This window comes from Bombyx mandarina, chromosome 12 (genome assembly GCF_030267445.1).
Source record: "Bombyx mandarina strain Sakado chromosome 12, ASM3026744v2".
NCBI classification, from domain to species: domain Eukaryota; kingdom Metazoa; phylum Arthropoda; class Insecta; order Lepidoptera; family Bombycidae; genus Bombyx; species Bombyx mandarina.
The window spans coordinates 7,393,620-7,420,218 of NC_143219.1; the positions used below are offsets into that span (position 1 = coordinate 7,393,620).

The 26,599-nt window shown below is 39.0% G+C and overlaps 1 protein-coding gene and 2 long non-coding RNA genes across 4 annotated transcripts in view; 1 reads left to right on the forward strand and 2 right to left on the reverse strand.

Annotated features, from left to right (window-relative positions):
• Window positions 1–19,822, forward strand: part of LOC149501776 (uncharacterized) — a 423,933-nt gene extending 404,111 nt beyond the window's left edge. The window contains exon 2 of the long non-coding RNA XR_016323946.1: window positions 16,190–19,822. This is a non-coding gene — a long non-coding RNA (uncharacterized LOC149501776). The remainder of the gene's footprint in view (window positions 1–16,189) is intronic.
• LOC114248668 (non-lysosomal glucosylceramidase) lies at window positions 2,423–25,945 on the reverse strand. Of its 2 annotated transcripts, none has more exons than XM_089731581.1 (16): window positions 25,570–25,945; window positions 25,366–25,454; window positions 25,108–25,288; window positions 24,583–24,745; window positions 15,355–15,481; window positions 12,923–13,219; window positions 11,776–11,899; window positions 11,081–11,206; window positions 10,663–10,773; window positions 10,098–10,212; window positions 9,890–10,019; window positions 9,314–9,455; window positions 8,060–8,461; window positions 7,273–7,488; window positions 6,525–6,754; window positions 2,423–5,753 (listed from the first exon to the last, which is right to left on the reverse strand). In XM_089731581.1, exons 1-16 carry the CDS (start codon window positions 25,731–25,733, stop codon window positions 5,506–5,508), a joined length of 2,865 nt encoding a protein of 954 aa, XP_089587707.1. In that variant the 5' UTR covers window positions 25,734–25,945; the 3' UTR covers window positions 2,423–5,505. The 2 variants fall into 2 exon arrangements, with proteins under 2 accessions (XP_089587707.1, XP_089587706.1); XM_089731580.1 differs by having other exon boundaries at window positions 8,060–8,470; window positions 25,570–25,944.
• On the reverse strand, window positions 16,523–20,466 carry LOC149501780 (uncharacterized). Its single transcript, XR_016323944.1, has 2 exons — window positions 20,080–20,466; window positions 16,523–19,190 (listed from the first exon to the last, which is right to left on the reverse strand). It is a non-coding gene; the product is annotated as an uncharacterized LOC149501780 (long non-coding RNA).
• Window positions 25,946–26,599: the final 654 nt, after the last annotated feature.

Here is a 26,599-nt window from a genome sequence, read left to right on the forward strand (position 1 = left end):
CCGTCGTTACTATACTTGAGACCTTAGAACTTGTATCTCAAGGTGGGTGGCGCATTTACGTTGTGGATGTCTATGGGCTCCAGTAACCACTTAACATCAGGTGGGCTGTGAGCTCGTCCACCCATCTAAGCAAAAAAAAAAAAAAAAAAAAAAAAAAAAAAAAAAAAAAAAAAAAAAAAAAAAAAAAAAAAAAAAAAAAAAAAAAAGGTGAAAGCCGTCACTAATGTCCAGACAAGAGGTCAGTCACTTGTATGACATGAAGGCCACTGATGAATGCGGAACGCAAGCCGTGCAGGACACAATACCTCTTACAACCAGTGCTGAGGCAGCCTGAGGAGTTATTTAAGATGATCCAAACCTCTCGATTTTAACATCGCACCGCCCGCCACCGAGAGTTCCATCCATATTACCTAAAACCACCGCGTTCAACCTTTATTTTTTTTTTTGGTCAGGAGGAAATCGCCGGACTTCCGCCCTTTTCTGGGCATACTGGGCGGGGTATGTCAGAGTCGAACTGACTAAAACCTCCTGTCGCTCAACAACCAACGTCCAAACCTCGCATGAGACAGAACTCATGACAAGGCAATGGGGGGAAAGTGAAGCGTTTAGTGCGGAGCACATCTCTCCCATCACCCTCCCCCTCGGGACGCCGGACTGGCGGTCGTCGACACCACGACCACCAGCCCTCTCGGTCGGCAGACTGTCCGAAGCTAGATGGCGCCGGTTAGAGTGGGTTACCCTACGGAATACCCCGCTGGGCCAGAACCAGCGTGGGTCGAGGATAGCCGGCCTTCCATCACCCGGATGCTCTTGCGTAAAACGCGTGCAGAGCAGCTTGCACGTCGTCTTCTTAGGCCCCCCTCGCCGATCCCCAGACCGACATGTGAGGGGGACCCGAAACACTTAGAGGGCCAGGGCTTGGGCGAGATCCGCCTCCCTGGCCCCCGCTCGACGGCGGCGGGATTGTGCGTCTCTCACGCGCCCCGCCGCCTCCTTCTGCGAGATGGTGCACTCGCAGAAGTCGAGCATCGCCTTCCACGACTCGTCGTCGCCGAGCATCGATGCCACAACACTCGGCAACGACAAGTCGGTTCCTATTTTTGCGACGAGGACACGGCGCCACCCCTCCCATGCGGGGCAGGCGACGAGTGTATGCTCTGCCGTGTCCAGGTCGCAACCACAATGGTAGCACTCTGCCGTCGGCTCGGCTGTGATCCGGTGCAGGAACTCACCGAAACAACCATGGCCAGTGAGCACCTGCGTGAGCCGGAAAGTGAGGCGTCCTCTGTCACGATTCACCCAATCCACAAGGACCGGGCGAATCGCCTCGACGGTCCTACAACCAGCCGAAGGATCAGCCAGCCGTCTGGACCACCGCGTTCAACCTTAATGCATTTCGAGATATCTTTTCTGCCACGTACTATTCGGCTTTGAAATGAACTCCGGTGTTTGCTGAGAGCTATGACATGTCCTTCTTCAAACGAGGCTTGAGGAGAGTACTTATGCGTATGCAGCGGTTTGACTCTGCTCCTGGTATTGCTGACGTCCATGAACGACGGTAACCATTCACCATTGGTTGGACAGTATGCTCTTCTGCCTACAAGGGCAATAAAAAAGTTTATGAACTTGCAGAATTGGCGGATATCTTCATTATTTCTTGACATAGTGGGTGTATGGTGGGTAATCGTGCAAAGGGATAGAGCAACACGAAACGATGACAGTTCCGAGACGTCTTCACTCTTCCTAAGTCAGGCAACGAATGTGCATAGATAATACTACATAAATTATATCAAGGTCTTGATTTATTTATACGGATAATAAATACACTTCATATTTGAGACAAATGTGTTTCGATTCTACTCGAGCGATGACACCTCGACTGCCGAAGCACACCATCCAAAGTGAGCTGATGTTTGACGAATAGTTACGGCTCACATCCACTAGGTGGCACGCTTTCGCTTCGTTCGTCGTGCCCGGTTTTTTTTTTATTGCTTAGATGGTTGGACGAGCTCACAGCCCACCTGGTGTTAAGTGGTTACTGGAGCCTATATATAGACATCTACGACGTAAATGCACCACCCACCTTGAGATATAAGTTCTAAAGTCTCAAGTATAGTTACAACGGCTGCCCCACCTTTCAAACCGAAACGCATTACTGCTTCATGGGCAGAAATAGGCAGGGTGGTGGTAACTACCCGCGCGGACGCACAAGAGGTCCTACCATCAGTGAAAAATGCGACATATACATTTTTTTATATATATATATCTTTATATCTTTAATATAATATCCTTTTTTTAATAATTGAGTGAATGAGTCCTTTCGTATTAAGGCTTAGGTGATAATGGGACCACTGCGAAATGTTATGATCTATTTTAATAAATTGATAGGGACTGAAATGATTTAATAAATAAAACTAGCTGCTGTACAAAAAAACAATTTATTTGGCAACTATCCGGTTTTAAATAACACAAATGATTTGTATAAGTCACGACTGTGTCATGATTTAGATAGAAAAAACAAACAATAGGTATAACCCACAAAAAAATTATCATTATCTCACAAAAGAACATTTAAGTTACAATGTATTGAAATAATAATCTCATAATTTTGTGTTTGTTTTTTTTTCTTTCTACTTAGTTATGGTACTTGGTTTGACGTAACATTTTAATAAATTAAATTTATTAAGCAATTTAAGAAGGGAACACGTTTAAAGCAGACACAGACGTGACTTTTCATAAAAGCGTGTATAAATTGATTTCAAATCAATACATCGGTAAACAAATAGATTAAATTACAACAATTTTCATATTATTAAAATACAACATAAAATTTAAAAAATCTATAAAACAAGTTGGTAACTACTAAAAAATTTAAAATCAGTACCTGTTTTATTTCATATTTAAAATACTGTTTACAGTTTTGTTAGGGACTTCATTACGATTCGTACGTCCGTCCAAATGTCTTAAGAATATTTTAACCTGTCTTAAAAGACAGACATGGCGACTGCATTATATAAAGTACCACCAAAGAATGCACCAATTCTTTATTCAATTTTAATTTAAACAATACATGATGTAAGTAAAAACATTAATACTCTCTCGAACTCGACTCGAGTCGAAATTCCGGTTTCGTGTTACCCGGTAAGATCGAAAATACTTCTGCATCCTTATAAATTCATGTCACTTTTATTTTATTGCAAGATTTTTTTAACCCTGCTAGTTTTAGGATGTAATTTTGAGTACGGACACTCGTTTTGTTTGATTTAAAAAAAATGAAATCAACATTATTATAGTCTGTGACGATTTATACGTTTTCATCACAAAACCCCTACACAGTCTAAAACAAAACCAAAAGTATAAATTCACAAACTAGGGATAATATTGTAAATTATTATTATCAGTCGAAGAAATAGACTAAGTAGTGAATAGGGTCAGGATTTACCTGACAAAAAAAACGAACTGTTTTTTTTTAAATTAGTTCCCGAAAGAGTTGTCTTAGGAATCGTTTTGAAAGTACGTTAACTTGCCCATAGGCACAGCTCACTGAGTTTCTCGCCGGATCTTCTCAGTGGGTTGCGTTTCCGATCCGTGGTAGATTCTGCCAAGCACTGCTCTTGCTAGGGCCAGTGCTAGCAACACCTCCGGTTTGAGCCCCGAGAGCTCACCTACACGCTAGGGTAACTATGATATAGCCTCTCAAGGCTTTTTTTAGGGGATTTTATGACTTGGTAACTAAGACCTTTAGATCAAGTCTTATTTTAATTTATATTCTTATTTTTATGAAAAATGAAATTACGGAGTGAAATTAAATGAAATAAGATGAGATGATATAGGATGAAATTTAATCTCAGTAAAATGGTAGTCATTTACCGAGACCTTTTCAGTGAGCCTATTTTGTAGGATAAGTTACGTCGAAGTTAATAAACCACCGTTATTACATAATTATTTAAACCTGAAGCTAATTCTATTAACATTGAGCCCGCGAGCTCACCTACCCTTTCGGGCATAGCTGTAATAGCCTCTTATGCTACCAACGAATAGGTAGAGGAAAAAAAGAACGAAATATACGAACGGAACGAGTGGAAGATAGAAATAAGATTCGAATAGCCGATTCGATAATTGAATATCATTAAACACAAGACGACTTTGCACTTTACGCCTATAACTATACAATTGTACGACTGACTGGCGTTGGAGAAGTGTTTTGAAATAATCAACTTTCTTAAGTTATTGCATGATTTTAAATTTATCACAATATTATAAAATGTTATAAAAGTTGCATTATTATTGGAAACAGACAAACATACATACATACATACAATAGATTGGGAGGAGGGTTGCCTGAGCCTTTGCTCGCCCACCTGTCCTGGTGAAACTGGAAAGGCCTCCGGGCCACCAGTAATCCTTCAATCATAAAAAAAAAAAGATTGGGAGGAATAGAGACTAGAGTTCGAATAGGGACAAATCTGGGATGTCACAATACTTTTGTTGGGTTGTTAGAATTTTAACTTTGTTGCACTGAAAACGACTTTGATTTGGGGTTTAAGAATATTATAGAGTTTAATTTAGTCATCAAAACTTTGTAACTCATAAAATATATTAAAAAGTTAATTACCTAAATTTAGGTACCTACCTAACAACTAAATAGTGCCAGCCCTATCGAAAAACTCTATTGTCCCCATACGTAACCTGATTCATCCCAAAGGCAAGGTGAATCGGGTCAAGAATTTTTTTTTAGTTTTTGTGTATATGAATGAACTATGTATAATAATGCATCTTATATAAAAATTTAAGCCTCTGAAACCATTTTAATCTCTATTTTAATGGTATTAACCTAAGATAGACTATTGAAAATTTGTGTTGGAATTGGAAAGGTTCCCGGTTCCCCCAATCTACGGTATCTAATTATATAAGTACAAGGTGTCATCTTCGAATTTTTACTATTATTTAAATAAGTTACAAGGCAGTCTAGCTCATGGATCGATCCAGCAAATATGAATCAGTGAGTTGTATTTACCAATATATTTTCCAATTGTTTATTTTATCGGAGCACTTTTAATTATTCTGCCACTGAGTTCATGAACAGAGTCTGCTGTTTGTCTGTTGCCAAAACATTGTAATAACAAATTTTTACATTTAACAAAACGTGTTGAGAACATAATAAGGTGATCAAATTCCCCAAAACAAAAATAAGTTCTTGAGGATCGTTCTTGCAAGTGCGAGACTTGTCCGAGTCTTGAAAATAAATAATTTGTTACTAATCGTTCTTTTTATTATCTTCGAAGGTTGTAAGGGTTTACCACCACACTTTAATTATCATAACGGTCGATTCATTTTGAACCACACAAATTTAGAAAGAGACAGCCGTGAGGTCAAGGCTCTGAACCAAGAAGTACAGTCAAATTCTATAGGAACCATTCCACGACTAAAAAATGAGTCTACGGGTATTCTTAACTTAGTTGATAGCCGTTTTCTGGTCAAACGGGCACTGGTTTTGAGATGATGTTATAATTGCGTGTTGTTGTGTGCGCGTTGATGCGGCGGCGGCGGCGGGGCGGCGGCAGCGGGGAGGCGGGGGGGCGGGCGCGCCAGCAGCGCCTGGTGCAGCGCCCACACGGCCAACGGGCGCATGTACGCGATGGAGCGGTGGTTGCCGTTCTCGTACAGCGCCTCCGGGGTCTCGAACGACAGACCCATCTGCGTCAGAGTGTGGTACAGACCACCCGCAGTCACGAACGCTTCGTCGTGCATATCTGGAAATTGATAATGACGTCTTTTTTTAGCCTTGAGTGGGACCTTTGGCGGGAACGCGAGGAGTGAAGTTGGTGATTTGTTTTATTTTGTCTATTTAAGTGCACAAATGTGGGACGTAACTTCTCGGGATCCTACAAAAAGTCCACTGAAAAAGTCTTAAGTAAATGACCACCATTTTACTAAGATTATGTTTCATCCCATATCATCTCATTTCACACGTTTAATTTCATCCCAGTTGATTATTTTTCATAAAAATAAGAGTATAAATTAAAATAAGACTTGACCTAAAGGTCTTAGTTACCAGGTCATAAAATCCCTCCAAAAAAAATTTGCCTCTCAAGGCGTTACCCTACGCTATCCTAGCTGACCGACGGGGATAAAGGTAATTTGTGTTTTCTCTTTGTTATTATTACCGATTCTATTTTTGGAAATTTCTCTAATATCCTACTTTTTTTATTGCTTAAATGGGTGGACGATCTCACAGCCCACCTGGTGTTAAGTGGTTACTGGAGCCCATAGACATCTGCAACGTAAATGCGCCACCCATCTTGAGATTTAATAAGTTCTAAGGTCTCAAGTATAGTTACAACGGCTGCCACACTCTTCAACCCGAAACGCATTACTGCTTCACGACAGAAATTGGCAGGGTGGTGGTATCTACCCATGCGGACTCACAAGAGGTCCTTACCTTTACCACCTCCTTTCCATTTTCCTTCGTTTACAGATGAGAAGAATTAAAAAAAAACACATTTTTTTAATACAAGTGTTACCTTCGTAGACCATGAGCGAGGCCAGGCCGTACGTGACTCCGATCCAGACCTCCTCGCTCTGCAGCGCGACGGTGTGCACGTGCCCCTTCCCTTCGGCCACAAATCCGTTCACGGCGCCCATTTTACCCCCTTTGAACTTCATCACGTTATTGTCGAAAATTGTTTTCAGTGCTTTTCGCACATTCGCTTGCGGGAACACCGCTTCGGTCCATCCGGACGCCCGCAGGAACCTTGTGGAAGAGAACACATCAATGGCTTCCTTAAAAACGAAATCACAACAAAAATACGTTACGCAAATTAACATATTTTTACTGGTGGTAGGACCTTTTGTTAGTCCGCGCGGGAGGGTGTCGCCACCCTGCCTATGTCTGCCGTGAAGCGGTATTGCGTTTCGGTTTGAAGGGTACGGCAGCCGTTGTAACTATACTTGAGACCTTAGAACTTATTAAATTTTACCGTAGTAGAATTCATCCATACTACCTGGAGCCACAGCGTTCGTCTACAGTGCGTTTCCAGAGATCTTTTTTGCCACGTACCATCCGGCTTTGGAATGAGCTCCTCTCCACGGTGTTTCCCGAGCGCTATGACTTGTCCTTCTTCAAACGAGGCTTGTGAAGAGTACTCAACGGTAGGCAGCGGCTTGACTATGCTCCTGGCATTGCTGAAGTGCATGGGCTCCAGTAACCACTTAACACCAGGTGGGCTGTGAGCTCGTCCAAACATCTAAACAATAAAAATAAAAAAATACCAGTGTCCCGCCAATTGATCCGCCATTATCACTTTTTCGTTGGCCGGTTTGGTGTCGAACCGGTAGTAGGAGCCGACCCAGAGCTTCTCTTGGTACGCGGCCTGCGCCCTCTGCAGGCGCTCGGCGAACTCGCGCTCGTCGTCCTCGCGGCCGAGGATCTGCGCCATGGTCCGCGCCGCGCCCAGCGCCGCCACCCACAGCCCGCCGCAGTACGCGCTGCACTCGCAACGATAACACGCATTTCAATCTATTGTCATAATATACAGGGTGTCCCAAAATTCAACAGGCATTGACAACAAAAATAAAAAATATATATAATTAAAACTCGATTACATTTAATTACTTATGATTAATTTATATTTAATTGGGAAATGATGCACAACAAAATTTTCCTGGAAGTTATGAGACAATTAGAAAAAATATATATTTCATCACTTAAAATTAGTTCAGCGCAATCAGACAACTACGAATGAATATTGACCGAGACCGCGCTACCGTGGACATTATTGTAGTCTCAAAGGATTCTGTTTAAGAGCGAGTAAGCCACCTAAATTCGAACGAGCGGGCTTTCTTATCAACGGTTTATATTTCTCGTTCTTGGTAAGTACTTAGGGGCTGATATTTTTATCTGGGTTAAGAAATTAGGTGTGTCGGTTATTCCATGGATTAATTTGTATAAAAATATACCACCCATTAGTTTTCTCCGGTTAAGAGTTATGATAGTATATAGATTTCGTGATCCGTATTAAGATGAAGTTTTTACTACAGGACAACAAGGACAACTCACCTGGGTCCCGTCATCACCCATATGTCGTAGGTCTGGTCGGGGAAGCCGTCGTTCTCGATGAGTCCGTCGCCGTCGCGGTCCCAGGCGGCGGCGCGGCGCAGCAGCGAGACGCAGGCGGGGTACATGTCGGCGAGGTAGCGACTGTCCTGCCACACGTTGGCGGGGGGGTCGCGCGGCTCCGCGACGCTCTCGCCGGCGCCGACCTCCTCCTCGCCGCTTCTGTACAGCAGCTCGAGGATGTCGGCGACGTCACGCGGCGCGCGGTCCTGCGGCGTCGCGGCGGGGGGCGGCGGGGGGGACGGCGCGGGGGCGGGACGCGCGGACTCGTCGCACTGTCCCGTGGCGCGAGAGTACAGGTCGTCCTCGGTGCCCTCCCTCACGTCGTCTATGAACGGCATGGACCTGTACAACCTGTGATGGTCATGTGTCACATTTAGAGAAACCTTGAAGACGTGAGAAAAAAACATTCGATCTTCAAGTATCAAAGATCTTTTTACTGGTGGTAGGACCTCTTGTGAGTCCGCGCGGGTAGGTACCACCGCCCTGCCTATTTCTGCCGTGAAGCAGTAATGCGTTTCGGTTTGAAGGGTGGAGAAGCCGTTGTAACTATACTAAAACTTTAGAACTTATATCTCAAGGTGGGTGGCGCATTTACGTCGTAGATGTCCATGGGCTCCAGTAACCAATTAACACCAGGTGGGCTGAAAGCTAGTCCGCCCATTAAAGCACTAAAAGCAAAGTGATAGTAAAGCATTTTGTAGTAATTCAGATTAGAATATCTTATATTGCTTCATTTCACAAGTTTATTTCATGCGAAAGGCATGCTGCAGATAAAGGTTTATACTAAAGCTCACAAACTGCCGGAAACTTGACAAATCATCAATCCTCTTCTAACGCCCGCGTTAGAGTGAGATAGAGGAACTTTTCAAACGAAAACGCATTATGACTCTTAGTGATTATTAAGAGTCAGTTTTGTTTGAAGTTTGAAAATAACGTGGAAATGCTTGAACGTTGATTCGGATTTCGTTTAGAAGAGTCGGAGTCTGAGGAAAACTGACATCGAAAGTAGCGCGAAAACCTACATAGCTCTTGTGCCATACGAAGGCGCAACGAGGCAGGCAGCGACAAAATGGAAACTAATTTTGCAAACAAATTTCAGTTATTTTTATTAATCTATAATTCCATCCACAAAATGAATAAGCGCTTTCTCACCTAATTCCTATTAGTCTTTTAAATTAAACTGAATTATCTTACTTGTCATCGGTGAAGGGAGCAGCGTAAGCACGTAAGACTCTATAGTCCCGTATCACTTGAAGGATAAACTTCAAATTGAGATCCTTCCAATCGCTGACATCATGGATATTGTAAGAATTTATATTCACAAAGGGCTTTCCATCTGTCAACAAAAATTTCATAAAGTGACACACAAAAAAAAGCATAATATATACACTTTTATTTATTTACTAGCGACCCGCCCTCACTTCGCTTCGGAAACATTAAATTTTATTATTGATAGGCGAGTCCCGCCATGTTGCGCGCGGTACGACAATAACTGCTGGTGACGCCGCGGGGCGAAGCTAGTCTAAAAAGCCTAAGTTACTCCTTATATCATCAGCTACCTATTAATGAAAGTCTCATCAAAATCGGTCCAGCCGTTCCAGAGATTAGCCGGAACAAACAGACAGACAGACAGACAGACAAAAATTGTAAAAAAGGTTATTTTGGTGTATGTACTGTATATATATTCATATGCATGTAGTAAAAAGCGGTTATTTCAATATTACAAACAGACAGTCTAATTTTATTTATATGTATAGATTCATACTTTACCCGGATCGCCTAGGTCGTGAGGTACGGAATCTTTGATCTTGAATTTCACTACTTTACCATCATATAATGACTTTCTACTTTTTTCACTTTCAAGACCTATAGTATCGCGAAACATATACTGCAGCGCCACCTAAAACAAATGACAATGACATTAACAATGTCAAAAGAATTTTTCAAAATACATGCACTATAATGTACTACTACTCACCTGTAAATTGGGCCACAGCTGCGCTAGAGCAAAAGACGCGTAAAAATGGACGTCATATGTATTGTACATTTTATACTCGTGTCCTTCTAAATATCCAAATAAGCCGAATTCATGCCTGAGATAAGAGAAAATTATGGTTTTAACAAATTTTTAGATTACATACATATATTTACAATGCAAATTGTTCGGCTAGCGATACAAGTGACGTTTTTGCAACTTTACAGGAGAGCCATTTAAAGTTTAAAATTCGATTATTTTTTTTCATAACAAATAACTTCTACGGCAATTTGAATGGAGTAAACTTAATTGAAGTTTTATTTATTTATTTTTTATTGCCTTTTTAGGCAAACGAGCATACGGCCCACCTGATGGTAAGTGGTCACCGTCGCTCATGGACGTCAGCAATGCCAAACCGCTGCCTACCATATAGTTCCATTGAAAACATCGAACTCTAAATGCTAATACCAAATAACATGCACCTTTAATTACAAAGATAAGTGTCGCGTATTAAGCGAACTATCGCTTAAAACCAGATAGCCTTTCACCCCTCGATATATATATTTACCTAGGGTCTGTTTCTGGAAATTCGTCGCTTGCATCAAACCAAATCGTTCCGCCATCGGCAACAAAATAAAGCTCGTTCATTAAGGCACTTTTCAACCAGTCTGGTATATTGCTTAAATACAAATGATATTTATTAATTACTAGCCGTACTCTCCCGCTTCGCTGGGCATTTAAAATTAACATTATTATCTATTGTCATTATTATTAGGGAGTCCAACACTCATATAAATATTAGCCTATCCATTAAGTACATGTATTTTCTACATGGATACCAAGTTTCAAGTCAATCGGATGCATGGTTCAGTAGTTATAACGGAACATCCGTAAAAACCACTGTAGATTTATATTATATTAATATAGAAAAGATATAATTGTGCAGTGACAATGATTTAAAGAAATTTATTTTACTTTATACTTACTAATTAGTTAAAATTGGCTCCTGCCATTCAAGAAGCTGTTTTTCCCAATTTTTGTAATGCTTTAGAGCGTAGGCAGCTATGCTCGCACCGGCTATGCCGTCACTACCAAAATATTTCGTGTAAAATCTGAAAATAATAATTCCACGATTGTATTGTTTGAAACAGTTCCAAAGTCAAGTAATTTGCTAATTGGTATGTTTCTTTTATTGCTTAGATAGGTGGACGAGCTCACGGCCCACCCGGTGTTGAGTGGTTACCGGAGCCCATAGACATTTACAACATAAACGCCGCCACGAACTTTTAAACATGAGTTCTAAGATCTCACTAGTAACAGTACAACGGATGCCACGCCCTTCAAACCAAAATGCATTACTGCTTCAAGAAATAGGCGGGATGGTGGTACCTACCCGTGCGGACCCACAAGACGCCCTATCGCCAGTAATAAACAGGGTGTTTATAATTTTTCGTGAAAAAAACCACTATGCTAACTATATAATATTATATATAAATTTTCAATAGGTTCACTAGGGCGGGTACGTCCGTCAACTGCCATATGAAAATAAACAGGATTCTAGGTTTAAACTTTTATACTTTTTACGATGCGGAATAAAATTGTACTTAATTTAGCAAATGCATAGTTTATCGCGTACGTCACGCTAACATTTATGATCTTGTATTAAATAAAATACATTTACCTTCTGTGAATTTTTTTGTCGTTTCTATATTTAACTACAGGCATATCCCAGGCCAGACAAAACTCCGTTGAACTAACTCCCCCTGGATCTAACGATATGACGCTGGACAGGGCGACTGAATCACCTAAAAATATATATCAAAGTTATTAAGCTATTGCATAGCCTTTATCGCGGGCTTTGAGCGCGGCGACCGAATCAAGAAATTCCGAAACGAAAATAAAACCTAACGCCCCCACTCCGCTTATCATGTAGCTCGCGTTCAACACATTCACACGTTGCGCTTGTGTAGTGTTTGTGAATAAGCGCGCGGCGTCCCGTCACACTGCAAGCGCATCATGAAATGTCTGCCCATCTCTCTCTCGCGCGGTCTAGCTTATGAGTGTGAAGGGGACAATTAATGTTTTGTTTTGTTAATGTTTATAGATATAGCGTGGTCTTATTGTTTTCATATTAAATTATTATTCTCTAATTATAATTCCATAAGTTGATAAAAATGCTATGCAATAGCTTTACCGCGGCAGTCCCTGAGTGCCACACGTGTTTTGTTTTGTTTTTCAGTGTCAACCTTGGTAGTTAGTGGTCTTGGTAGTAATTCGAAAAAAAGTATAATGTTGCATTGATTGTCACAATCTTGTATTGAACATACATAATTTAAACGACACAGATTAGGGCAGGAATTCCCAAAGTGATCAATATCGGTTTCACAAGGGTCGACCGAAACGTAATCTAAATTTTGGACATCGAAGAAGTCTAAAAATCAACCCCCATTATTTGTTCTTATCCCAACGAGTTCTTATTTGAAACTGATGAATGAATTACATGATACTGTATAAGTTGTATTAAGTTTACGAACTATGTAATTACAAGAATTATTAATATTTTCGAAGAACTTACTTTTGCTTTTATTTACAAAATTTTATGTTTATTTTGTTAAATTATCAGAAAAAAATGTTTTCAAGAATTAGTATACGAATAAAACTAAAGATATTTTTTTTTAAATAATATTGTTATGTCTATATGGGGTCTGTGGTATCAGTTTATTTTGGAAAATGATTCTCTTGCCCAATATAGTTTGGGAATTCCTGCATTTATAGCATCAGGAAAACCTATTAAACGAAATTCCTTTCAAATTGCGACTCATACTCACATTTATACAGTTTATTTTTTTCTTTGTCTTTCTTTTTCTTTTGTGCGTCTTTGTCGGGTAGTTTGGGCGGCGGTGGAGTTAAATTAGGATCCGGAGTTAGCTTCCCATCTTTCTTTATGCATTCCCAAACGTAGTTGGACGTCTTCGCCGCGTTCCACAGGCAATAGCCCTGGTGGATCGTTTCGTCATCGACTTTCTTTTTCGCTATCGTAAACGTACATAAGCTTTCGCCGATTCTTTGCTCTAACGAAACTCCGCACGTATAGTCCTCAGAATACCTTTCCAAATCGATTTTATCTGGAAAAAAAAACAACTAATTTGAAAGTACAGAAAATCTCTGTATTTGCGGGATGTATGTTCCGTCACTATGCCGCGACTACAGAAACCGTGAACACGGAATGGTAATTTACATACATGGGATTCTAGGGGATACGTTCCTAGATGACAAAATAAAAACATACTTTAGGCACAGTTGTGATAAGGTCTATTTTACTTTTTTATTAGTTCATTTGATTCATGACTCGTTTACAAAAGATATTCGGTTGGACACCTACATATTGGAATTTTATCAGTGTGTATATAGCGATTAGATCCGCAAATTGAGAAATGTTTAGCCGCGAATATATATAATTTGGGGTCGCATTTTTTTTTAATCTGCGAATAGTGAAAACGCGAATGAATGAATCGCGAATAAGGAGCTATTATTGTATTGTTGCAATATATGCCCGCGAGCGATCAGACTCATGTATGTACACCTCTTATGTGAGCAGTATGCTTGGTTTTTTTTTCCTACCTATCTAGTAACCTCGAGATTTTATACTAGATTCACAGAACGAAATGTGCTGAGTGCGAGTTTTTTAACGTTTTCGATTGCGTAAAAGTTAACTCAAAATATATGCAGTTAGAACAGCGCCCCTAGCGACAAACTTAGGCAAACGTTCCAACTCCATACAAATTTGAGTTAACTTTTACGCTATCGAGAACGTTAAAAAACTCGCACTAGCACACTGAATCGCTTTGTGCCACCGTAGTTAGCAGCCTCTAAGAAGTGCACATATGTGCATAGCATCAAAATCTCAATTGTTTTGTAATTAATAGCCGTAATACTATTTTGAACTAGATTGTATGACAGCAGAACTAAGCAATTATGACAAAAAATAATTAGGAATATGTACATAGGACGAAAAGTGGTCTTGGTTTACAAAGTACTAGAATTGTGATGTAAAAAAAATTAATGTTTCTTCACGAATGTATTATTTTTATCGTGTTTAGCTGCGTTCAGAAAGGTAATCATTATTATTGAAAAAACTTACAATAAAAACAGAATTTACCTACATATTTACATACAATGTTACGTTGACTCATACAACGTTCGATTGTGAATCACAATTACGTCGCCCAAAAGACGTCATTTCGGATCCTCCCGATCCAATAACAATGCTTTTAGGTAAACCAATCACTACCACCGGTCATCGTTCTCGACGCAACCGTCGCTTGCGACGAAGGGCTCAGCAAGTAAATTGACCCACAGACAAAGCCCACTGAGTTTCTCGCCAGATCTTCTCAGTGGGTCGCGTTTCTGATCCGGTGGTAGATTCTGCGAAGCACTGCTCTCGCTAGGATCATTGTTAACAACGTCGTCAGGTTTGAGCCCCGTGAGCTCACATACTATTTCGGTGAATCTAGAATTAACCCCTTGAGGTTACTAGAATAGGTAGGAAAAAAAAACACAATTCAACCTGTACTACAAGAGGCCTACTCTACTTTTTCTCGTTAATCAAAGCTAATTAATGATTAAATGATTAAGATTTTTAATTAAGAATTATTTATAAAGTTTTCTTATTCAATAACAACGGCAATAACGCATTTGGAAGATACTAATTATTATTATTGCTAATGCTCTCAATCGTTAATTCGGATTGAAGGTTTCAATTTTGAAATGCCAATAGAACGTTTCGTGAACGTGAATCGGAATTCTTAAGGAAAATTAATTTTAAACTGATATTACTTTACATATTTGCTTTTGTCATATCGGTCTGCCGATATCATGCTATTCGGGTCATACCGATAAATCTCCTAATATAATTTACTAACTAAACGCGTTAACGGTTTAAAGTGAATAGATATCGACAATTTCAGAAGTTTTACACCTATTTTTTTCTGCTAATAACTCATAATACACTTAGGTACGCGAGCTAGGTAGGCGAGCTAGGTATGGGCATATTGAGTTTAAGCCTATAGATGTTTTTACAAGCCCGTGACCCCAATTTGCAAAAGTAATATACGGGTCCGCATAGATAGGTACTACCACCCTGCCTATTTCTGCCGTGAAGCAGTAATGTGTTTCGGTTTGAAAGGCGGGGTTACAACGACCAGGTGGGCTGTGAGCTCGTCCAACCAACTATGCAATAAAAATAAAAAAACCCGCTTACCTAATGACTTCTTCTTATTCGAACATCCCAGTACTTCGGTCCAAGTGAAACTGATGCTCACGTCTCTGCGCTCATCGGTGGTGTTAGTCGCGGTGAAAACAAAAACGGCACACGGCAAACTGCTGTCCTGTGAAATGTTAATGTAGAACAGTTTCTCAAAATTCAAATCTCGATTGATTAAAAGAGTTTTCATCAAGATTCGTGTGTGTGTGTGTGTGTTTTATGTCTTTTTAAAACGCTTTTATTAGCTTCAGACGTATGTATGTTTGGAACGGAATCTTTGAACATGATTTTGACCCTTTCAAAACGTCGGATTGATGTGCCTTTGGAAAACATACAGCATTGTATTATGAAGAAGCAGTGTGTACTTAGCTTAGATTCCTTGTCTATGTCCAACCATAGACCGTCAATTTAGTTCCATCTTTAGCCGCTAGGTGCTGCCAGCAAGTATAAAGGGAGCGCAGCCATCTTTGATCTTCATAGCGTTGTGTACTTTCGTACTGTGAAGTCGCAAGTCCACAAATATTTATTCGACTTCTTATTAATTGCAAAAAATATTTATTTTGTGTTTCTATGAGTGTTATTTTGCAATCATTACGAGTATTATTTACCAATCCTATCATCGGACGCCATGAATCACGCGTCATCTGTTGGAGGTGATGTTGAGTCAAGCTCCATAATTTCCGAGAGGGAAGATGTCCAGGCGAGACGCGATGGAGACGCCTCGCGTTCGAACAGCTCGTCAAGCGAAAAAGAACAAAAGGAGTCTCTGCGTAAGAAACGACGGGATTCAAAGGTAACGGTTGATCTTCGAATCGGCTCGTTATCCCACCAGGTCAGTGACGTTGTAAATCTAATAATGCATCAACTGTGTGTAACAATTGAATGTAACGAAAAATGTTGTAAACAAATTGATCTCGTCAATACGGAAATTTTGACAAAAACACAACAGATTTAAACTAATAATCTTTGTAACATAATTACTGAAAACTTTGACAAATCGTCTCCGTCGTACAAGTTACCCGTAAAAAGCGTTTTAAATTGTATACGGAAAAAAGGGCCGTATGTATAGAAATAACACGTCAAAGTTTAATTTCCGTGGTCTCTAACAAAGTATCCTGTTGCCAACGCACCACTCATTGAGGAATTTTTGTTTGATAATAGTAAATTGAAATCTATTCAGTCCCTCGGAGGGCTACAATCCTATTTGTCACGATCTCGTACAAAAGGTAAGCCAAACATTATAAACAATCATAGTCTGTAACATCTGGCACAATCCAGAGGGGGGCAATTGAAGACACCGACGGGAGGCACTGAGTGCCACCAAAATTGTAATAATTTGTAAACCATGTATGGTTACCAAATACCGTAAAAAAAAAAAAAAAAACAAAAAAAAAAAAAAAACTACCTTTTTTCTGCGGAAGAAAAGCGACGGATCAATGCGTCCAATTTTGGATCTTCGAGAGTTGAACAAGGTCGTAAAGATAAAACACCTCTGTTTTCGGACACCTAGGTACCAAACTTTCTCCACCCAGGGGACTGGATGATAGAATTGAACATTTCTCAGGAATATTTTTCTAGTATCAGTCGCAAAATTTCGTCGATACTTCTTGAGGATCAGTACCAAGGTACCAGTATCAGTACCTCCAGGAAGGAATCGGTACCTTCTTATGAGTTAGTATGAAATGACATGCCTACCCTTCGGTCTGGCTTCAGAGCCACACCTTTTTGCTTCTATAACATGCGGGTCGCAGAGACCTTGCGTGCAAAGGGAACTCGAGTGCTAGTGTCTACTAGACGACTTCCTTTTTGGTCGACCAAGACAAATCCAAGTTGAAACTTCAGGCTGCAGAAGCTGTGAAGCTTTTGGATTAACCTTTTTTGCTTCCATAACATGCTGGGTCGCAGAGACCTTGCGTGCAAAAGGAACTCGAGTGCTAGTCTACCTAGACGACTTCCTTTTGGTCGACCAAAACAAATCCAAGTTGAAACTTCAGGCTGCAGAAGCTGTGAAGGTTTTGGATTATCTGGGCTGGCATGTCAATTTCCATTATATAGGGTGCTCGCTCGGTCGCGGAGATATTGCGTGCAAAGTCGAGTGCTAGCTTACCTACACGACTTAATCTTGTTTCATCAAGACAAATAAACGTTTTTGTTCCCATAGCATGCTCGGTCGCGGAGACCTTGCGTACATAGGGAAGTCAAATGTTAACGTACCTACGCGACTTTCTCTTGGTCCTTGAAGACAAATACACCTTTTTGCTTCCACAGCATGCTCGGTCGCGGAGGCATTGCGTGCAAAATCGAAGTGCTAGCTTACTTACACGACATGATCTTGTTTCACCAAGACAAATAAACGTTTTTGCTCCCATAGCATGCTCGGTCGCGAAGACCTTACGTACATAGGGAAGTCAAATGTTAACCTACCTACGCGACTTTTTCTTGGTCCATGAAGACAAATACACCTTTTTTGCTTGCATAGCATGCTCGGTCGCGGAAACATTGCGTGCAAAGGGATGTTGAGTGTTATCCCACCTACGCAAATCCCACCAGGTCCATCAAAAGAAGTCCAAGTTGAGTCTTCAGGCCACATAAGCTGTAAAGCTCTTGGATTATTTGGGCTGCCAAGTCAGCCTTACAAAAAATCAATTAGTACACTGGTTCAAGAGATGACATGTCTAGGGATTCGATGGAAAATTGCGAGAAACGAAGTGGCCACTCAACAACATCCTAGCTCAAACTCTGACGGAATTACATCAATCTATGCTAACTTGCAAATTTTCTTGCGAAGTTTCAAGAAAAGGGGTAAAAAACAGGCCATCCTGCATGTGTTAACAATTAAATGCAGTGCTGACGCGAAGCCACATGTTAGACATTGCCGATACACAAAACCAACCATTTCCTGGCAACGGAAGCTTCGGACATGTGTAGGGGTTACAAATGCAGTGCTGACGCGGAGCCACATGTCAAACATTGCCGAGACCCAAAACCAACCATTTCCTGGCAACGGAAGCTTCGGACATGGGTAGGGGTTACAATTAGACAAAATATTAACGTCCTGTCTATGGTCAGCTCAACAACAGAAACGGCTCACCCACAAAAGAGCTATTTGCAATGGTAGTGACAATCAAAATGAATCTGAAAGTATTTCACTAACGTTGACCTTTCGATTTTTAAACCTAAGCGATAAGTTCAAGATAACTGTCAGCTTATCTCTCGGGGAGATACAACATCATAGCCGACAGGCTATCACGAGGAAATCAACCTGCGAAATGGCACTTTTTACCACAAGTGACCACAAAAGTTTTTCGAAAGTGGGGTCATCCGGATATAAACCCATTCGCCGACCAAGATTGGATACCTTCAGCAGACCGTAGAGGATGCAACTAGCATGGAGAATTCCTCCTCTCAACCTTCTCCCCAAAGTACTGACTCACTTCAACAGTGTCTAGGGAACCTACCTGGTAGTGTTCCCAGACTGAGCGAAAGCATTTGGGTTTCCAAGCCCTCAGATCCCGAACGCTAGATAACTCGCACGAAATCCAAAACCTGCCTCCTCCACAGGTTAAACATTAACCCTGAAAGCTTAGAAAGGGGGGGGGGAGGTTGTACAAATAATGACTGGTCTAAACAGGAGAAGATTTGTTGAAAATTAACTGGTGTCAATCCACTTTGTCAGCATACTTACCAGCAACTAGAAGATGGTGCATATGGTGCTACAGTTTTAAAATTGATCCTAAGTCTGCAGATGTTGCCAAATTCTTTCTTCTTTTCCAAAAAGAAAATTTTGCCTATAAAACAATCCTTCTGCATCATAAAGCAGCGCTGTCGACTTTCTGTGGGCGAAATACATGTAGGACAGCAAACATTCTCAAGCTCTCTAATAAAAATTGCTAATTTAAAAAAGCCATCGGAATAGCTAAACAAAATTCAACTACTTATTACAATTTTACTAAGTGTAGTCCCATTCACATGAGATCCGAGAATAGTTCTAAACTGGTTTTCTTCAAACCCAGCCACCACATCACGCCTCAATGTAGCTTGAAGGACACCAACAACCATGTTGCTGGCTACGGGACGCAGAGTTAATGACCTTACTTTGCTCAACATTTCTAAAGACAGTTTCTTTGATAACAGAGAAAAACATCTTTCTGATACCAGTCTTTGGGTCTAAAATTGAAATCCATTTTCGTCAATAATCTGCATAAGTGCTTTCTAAACATGAAACTAAAGACATGCCCGGTAAGATTCGTAAGGACTTTTTTCTAACTATGTGTGTTGTCACAAAAGCGGCATCCCGTACTGTAATTGGAAACTGGTCTTCGTTCAACCTTACGAGGTAATGGCATCAACGCATCTCTAAGAAGTGGTAGATCAGCAGTAGCCTCTGAGATGGATTGATAATGAACCAATGGACGAAATACTTTCTAGAGGCAATTGCAAATCATCCAAACGTTTACAATAATTATTGCCGAATAATAGAGCTTCGTAAAGATCCTCACGATTCTTTTTTTTTTCAACACATTTACTTCTACATGATGTATATACATCATTTATACAATTTATACATTTTCTTGTATATACAAGATAAAATGTTTATTACAAACTTATAAATATTTTTTAATTATTGAATTAACGTGGAAGTTAACAACTGTTTTTTCGATTTAATAATTATATAAATTATGAACATTATCATTGCGCTTCATAATTTTATTATGGCTTTACCTATTTCATCATAGCGTTGTGCTTAATAATTTCACCAGCAGATAACAAACACGTCTTCATAATACAATGCTGTATGTTTTCCAAAGGCACATCAATATTACGGTTTTACATAACAATAAAACCGATATTATGTGCCGAGAAGGAAAACATACAGCATTGCAGGAAGTTCTTCCTGGTGAAGACTATGAAGATCAAAGATGGCTGCGCTCCCTTTATACTTGCTGGCAGCACCTAGCGGCTAAAGATGGAACTAAATTGACGGTCTATGGTTGGACATAGACAAGGAATCTAAGCTAAGTACACACTGCTTCTTCATAATACAATGCTGTATGTTTTCCTTCTCGGCACATAATATCGGTTTTATTGTTATGTAAAACCGTAATATTAACTCGAAATTTGGTATATTTATTAAGGACCGATGACAATTAAATATTTAAAAAAGAATACGCTTTTATAGAAAATCCAACTAAAAAATAGAAAATAAATTTTAATAAATTTGAATTAAAAATAGTGTAAGAAAAAATTATTTTATTGTATAAAAGCGTGAGGTGCTTTTCAGGATATTATCAAAATAACCCTTCTAGTCATATCTGTTCATATAATATTTATAACTACTGATACCATGCACTCCACGCTTTTTTTTCTATAAAAGCGTATTTTGTTAGTTCTTTGAAACTATTATTCATCCTTGGCCTTCTCCGAGAGTAAGTTTTTAAGATCGAATTTCCTTAGAGAGCTTGACGTTAAAACTTGAAATTTTAGTGCATTACATATTGGCATAGGCGTTAACATTTGAAATGTGTGATTATATTATTTTAGCAATTCATTAATCATGTGTACAATTACTTGAATTTTATTTCCTCAAAGGTTATTTTCAAAGAAAAATATTCGAAAAATAAATAGGTTTGCTTATCTACCTATCTATTGATAAATTATATATTTGTACAATTTCATAATTTGGAGCACCCTTTATTTACTGAAAGTATCAGTAACAGATATCAATCCAAGATAAGAATAAATTTATGAATGAGTATATCTGCTGATTCGACTTCATTTTTTAATACAGTAAAAGAAAATGCATGTTCGGAAATTTAGCATACATTGCCTACGACTTTACAGAATATTTAATGTATATATGATTATCATGAGGTCGCAAACATAAATGCACACAAATCAATGTCACAACTAACTTGGGGAGTTAATCTCTGCAAAAAAACTGCTAACAAACTTATGCAAAGACTCTTTTTGATTCTGTTTTATTTCCTTTTGTAGGTAGACAAGTATACGGCCAGCCTACGACGTCAGCGATGTCACTGGCACAATCAAGCTGGCGACTACGCCTGGGCACTCTCCAAAAACCACATTTGAATAAAGTAGAGCAACATAACAAAGTGCATGTTATATCGCGCATGCTATCATCCATATCCATACGTGAAGCATAAACTTTGTACCCTTTTTTACGAAAATTGCGCGGACGGAGGAGTATAAAATTTCCCACACTAATCGAGAACTCCTTTAGTGCAGAATGCAGACCTTTTTTTTAATTTTGCATAAAAAATACCTGTACATTTAAAAAACATTACGCACACTACCATGTATTTGACACACGCACGCATATATACCTAGTCAGGTCATAAGTATTGTCACACAGTAAAATCTTTTCTTTTAGAATGGTGGCCACAAAAAAGTTTATTGAATTCGAATTTCGAATTGTTCATGAAAATAAAAATGTATACTTTTAGAATTTTACTCATTTTTAAATATGGAGTGGACGCTTAAAGAAGACCGTGTTGCAGTTATTGCGTTGCATCGTTGCGGTTACGCGCCAATTCAAATTTTTAACATACTGAAAAATTTGAATATAACCAAAAGATTCGTTTATCGTACCATCAAACGATACAATGAAGACTCTAGTGTAGATGACAGGTCAAGAAGTGGTCGCCCTCGGTCTGTTAGGACTCCAGCAGTGATAAAAGCTGTGAAGGCGCGAATTCAAAGAAATCCCAAACGTAAGCAGAAACTGTTGGCCTTTCAGATGGGGTTAAGCAGAGCCACGGTGAAAAGGGTGTTAAATGAAGACTTAGGGCTTCGAGCATATGGAAGAAAAACAGGACATCGTTTGAATGCTCGTCTAATGGACCTGAGACTGAAGAGATGCCGCGCTTTGTTGAAGCGGTACGCGGGAAAAAAATATCGGGAAATTCTTTTTTCGGATGAAAAAATTTTTATCGTAGAAGAGAGCTACAACAAACAAAATGATAAGGTGTACGTACGCACACAGTAGTGAAGAAGCGAGCAACCGTATTCCGCGTGTCCAACGAGGTCATTTTCCATCCTCGCTCATGGTATGGTTGGGAGTTTCTTATTGGGGCTTAACAGAGGTACATTTTTGTGAGAAAGGTGTAAAAACGAATGCAGTTGTGTATCAAAATGCAGTCCTGACGAAACTTATGGAACCTGTTTCTCATACCATGTTCAATAACAGGCACTGGGTATTCCAATAAGATTCGGCGCCAGCTCATAGAGCGAAGAGCACACAAGACTGGCTGGCGGCGCGTGAAATCGACTTCATCCGGCACGAAGACTGGCCCTCCTCCAGTCCAGATTTGAATCCGTTAGATTACAAGATATGGCAACATTTGGAGCAAAAGGCGTGCTCAAAGCCTCATCCCAATTTGGAGTCACTCAAGACATCTTTGATTAAGGCAGCCGCCGATATTGACATGGACCTCGTTCGTGCTGCGATAGACGACTGGCCGCGCAGATTGAAGGCCTGTATTCAAAATCACGGAGGTCATTTTGAATAAACTTTAGTGTCATAAGAATCTATGTTTTGTTAAGTTCATTTTGGTATATGAATGGTTACATAATGAATAAACTTGTTTCAATTATTTTACATTAAACATGTGACAGAATTTATGACCTGACTAGGTATACTCTTTTGTTTACTGTCAAACTTTTGTTATTGTTTAAAGTATGTGGTCAAATTGATAATAGTTTGTCTATAGTGTAGTCTTGACGAAATCTGTGATTATAAAAGTATATTCTTTGACAAGAGAATCATATTAATGTTCAAACTTATAATTTCCATTAATTATAGTCGAATTTCGACTACTGGGAAGCCACTAGTCCATATAGATTTACATTCCATCAATAAAAAGCATATCATTTAGATGTGAGATGAAATGCTTAAACTCGTAGCGAGAACCTCGCCCTTGTACTCCAGGCTTCAGTCCACCAGTGAATGATATTTGCAAGAAGATCGCCAGCTGCGATCCTGTCTGTTTTTGAGAATGGTTCAAATTCGCCCCATTAAGTTTCTAAAGTTCCCATAATATTTGCATCACTGATCATGAAAATAATTTTAGTAAATAATTTATATTATTTAAATAAAATATTCAAAATAGTAATAGAATTTTTTATTAACATGTGAACGCCAAATGAAAAATTGGGTATTTTCATTCAGGTCACAGTGCTCACCAGTGAGCTTTATCGTACAGAACCGTTCGGGTCACGAGGGTCACCAGTGAATCATGTGAGGATTACTACGTAAGCCTTTCCTACATGCCGCAGATTTGCTATGAAACAAAACATGCCTGGAAGTAAGCCGCATTACCCTTTAACAGAACCAAACACCTTGGTTTTCACATCCAATAGAAAGTTGTAATTTTTATAAAGATTATAGCCTTTTAAAATATCTTAAGAACTAGACAGTAAAAGTCAGTAATTTTTATCTTCCCTGCAAAATAACGCATTTTATAAATTTCAGAATTAAAATCTCAAGTTGATAAAAACTAGTGATTCCATGCTTTTGCCTTGGCTCGAAAGGTATACTACACTAGGCCACCAGTGGGCCACTTGTAGCTAACAATGAACATTTCACTAAAATTATCTGATTTGGTGCAAATTTTTATCTTATTTTTTAATGCTGATACATCTTATACAAGATTTTTGAAGTCGACGTGGCCTAAGGGATATGACGTCCGGTGCATTCGTGTTGAGCGATGCACCCGGTATTCGAATCTCAGGCGGGTACCAATTTTTCTAATGAAATACGTACTCAACAAATGTTCACGATTGATTTCCACGGTGAAGGAATAACATCGTGTAATAAAAATCAAAACCCGCAAAAATTATAATTTGCGTAATTACTGGTAGTAGGACCTCTTGTGAATCCGCGCAGATGTTTACCACCACCCTGTCTATTTCTGCCGTGAAGCAGTAATGCGTTTCGGTTTGAAGGGTGGGGCAGCCGTTGTAACTTACTTGAGACCTTAGAACTTATATCTCAAGGTGGGTGGCGCATTTACGTTGTGGATGTCTATGGGCTCCAGTAACCACTTAACACCAGGTGAGCTGTGAGCTCGTCCACCCATCTAAGCAATAAAAAATTTAAAAAAAAGATACTTGTAATGTCAATAATAATCATCTAAGCAATCATCTAACCAAAAAATAGGATTCAACGTATCAACAATGTTTATTTTCTATTGTAATAATACTAACCTTATAGTTATGAGGTATTACTGGTGATATTTGTCTACACACAAGTTTCACGCCATATTTTGACAGATCATATGTTGTCCATGCCCTCGGATACAGTGCTGTGTATTCACATTTTGCACCATCAAGGTTCCATTCCCAAGATGCCGGGGCTTTCTTTGGTTTACTAAAAATTACAAAGTATTATGTGAAGCAGCCACTACAAACTTCTTATTAATATTTCCATTATACATTTATATCTTTATACATCAATTTACTACAATCTTGCTGATAAAGAAAAATCATATTTTTCAGGGCTATTTGCTTTTCCATTATGCCGATTTAGAGTTCTTTTTGAAAATTAACTGTTTAAGACTATAAAATTGGACAAACACCCAAAAAAATATTTTATTTTAAATCTTAAAAATTCTATTTAAAATATTGAAAAATTATTTAAAAAACAAGCAGACATGAGTAAACAAAAATTCATAGCCTTCCTGGAGTTCAGAATTTACAATACAGTGAAGACTTAATGGTTTACAGACCTACCTGTAGGTGGAAAGAACTGATTGGAATATTGTCTCATTGTTAGCATTCCTTATGTTTACAATAAACTGGCATTCTGGGACAGTGACATATTCATATATGCCAGGATGTAGTTGAAAACGACAAAATTCCCCTTTAAAACCCCTCCCTATGGTTCCACCTCCAATTCCACCAATGGGACATCCTAAAAAATATATTTATAATATTTATTTTAATAATTTTACTTGCATCAAATTGATTTTTAGGTAATTTTTTACTTACCGTACATTCGCTGTGCTGAAATCATTTGGAAATAATCCATTATTGGACGCCTTTTACGCAGTTTTTTGCTCAAACAATACTTGAAATACCTAAGGAAACAGTTTAGCCATTATTATAAATTAACCTGCTTTAGTTACATGTTATCATGAAATTAAAGCATCATATTAAATCATCATATTATTATAAATTCGTTTAATTTCTTACCTGACTGAAAGCGGTATCATGTCCAGTATTTGTTTTGGTCTTGGAATTATAATCTGCTTGCTTTTCAGAGGAAATTCATGATTTAAGGGAAGTTTTAAGCCGAATTTCGATGGTTTGTCCATTTCAAAATCGCGGTGTTCTTTGGCTGCGGGTTCGATATCCATTGCAATACCTAATAAGAATCGTTTTTGGGATGTAAATTTTTTTTACAACCTTAATGATGAGGACTGGATCTACAACATAACTAATATTAGTTATATATTTTTCGTTTTACTACAATAAAAGCTTTTTTAAAGGCTGATTATTTTAAATATTATGTGTAGGTATTAACTATGCTGAGGACCTAATGAAATCAAACTTCAAACCCTATGACGTTTAAATCAAAGAGTAAGATTTATTTTGCTTCAATTTGACTGATATATCAGCAAAGGGAATGTTAGCCATATAGTCTACAATTAAAGAGAAGTAATCTTCTGTTCTATGTATTTTATTAGCCGAAAAGAAGTTCCTCATTGAATTAAAAACTTTCACCCGAATTTAAATTTATTTAAAAAGCTACGTACAAAGTTTAAATGAAATAAAGATTAATAGCAACATAACTTGAGCCTATTCACCATCACGCTGTTATTTAAAGCTGAGTAGTACATTTCCTGATAAAGACTGGATGCGAAAGGCAGCAGCAGACTGAAATTAATGGAGTGCATGTGAAGAGCTACACTCAGCATTGTGCGGACACAGCTTGAAGAAGAGAGAGAGAGTATACTCACGCTATGCATATATACTATGAACTCCGCTAACCACTAATCAGCATACAGTAGCATGTTTATAGTATGATTTTATAGCCCTCACTTCTATAATCGGTTAACGATTTGATAAAATATTATGTTTAAATATTTTCATAAAAAGAAACCCACAGTAAGCAGTTGGGTGGTGGTAACTATTCGTGCGGGCTTAGAAATTGTTCTACCACCAGTAATGACGCACATTATAAGTCAAGTTAAGTTAAGGTTTAATTTTTAATACAAGATGT

Bases quoted from the DNA above. Each gene is read 5' to 3' on its own strand.
- LOC114248668 (XM_089731580.1), bottom strand. From the start codon at position 25,733: ATGGATATCGAACCCGCAGCCAAAGAACACCGCGATTTTGAAATGGAC. The intron at 25,455-25,569 runs GTAAGAAATTAA...CTGTTTCCTTAG, and splicing joins ATGATACCGCTTTCAGTCAG to GTATTTCAAGTATTGTTTGA. The intron at 10,774-11,080 runs GTAAGTATAAAG...TTTGTATTTAAG, and splicing joins GAGCCAATTTTAACTAATTA to CAATATACCAGACTGGTTGA.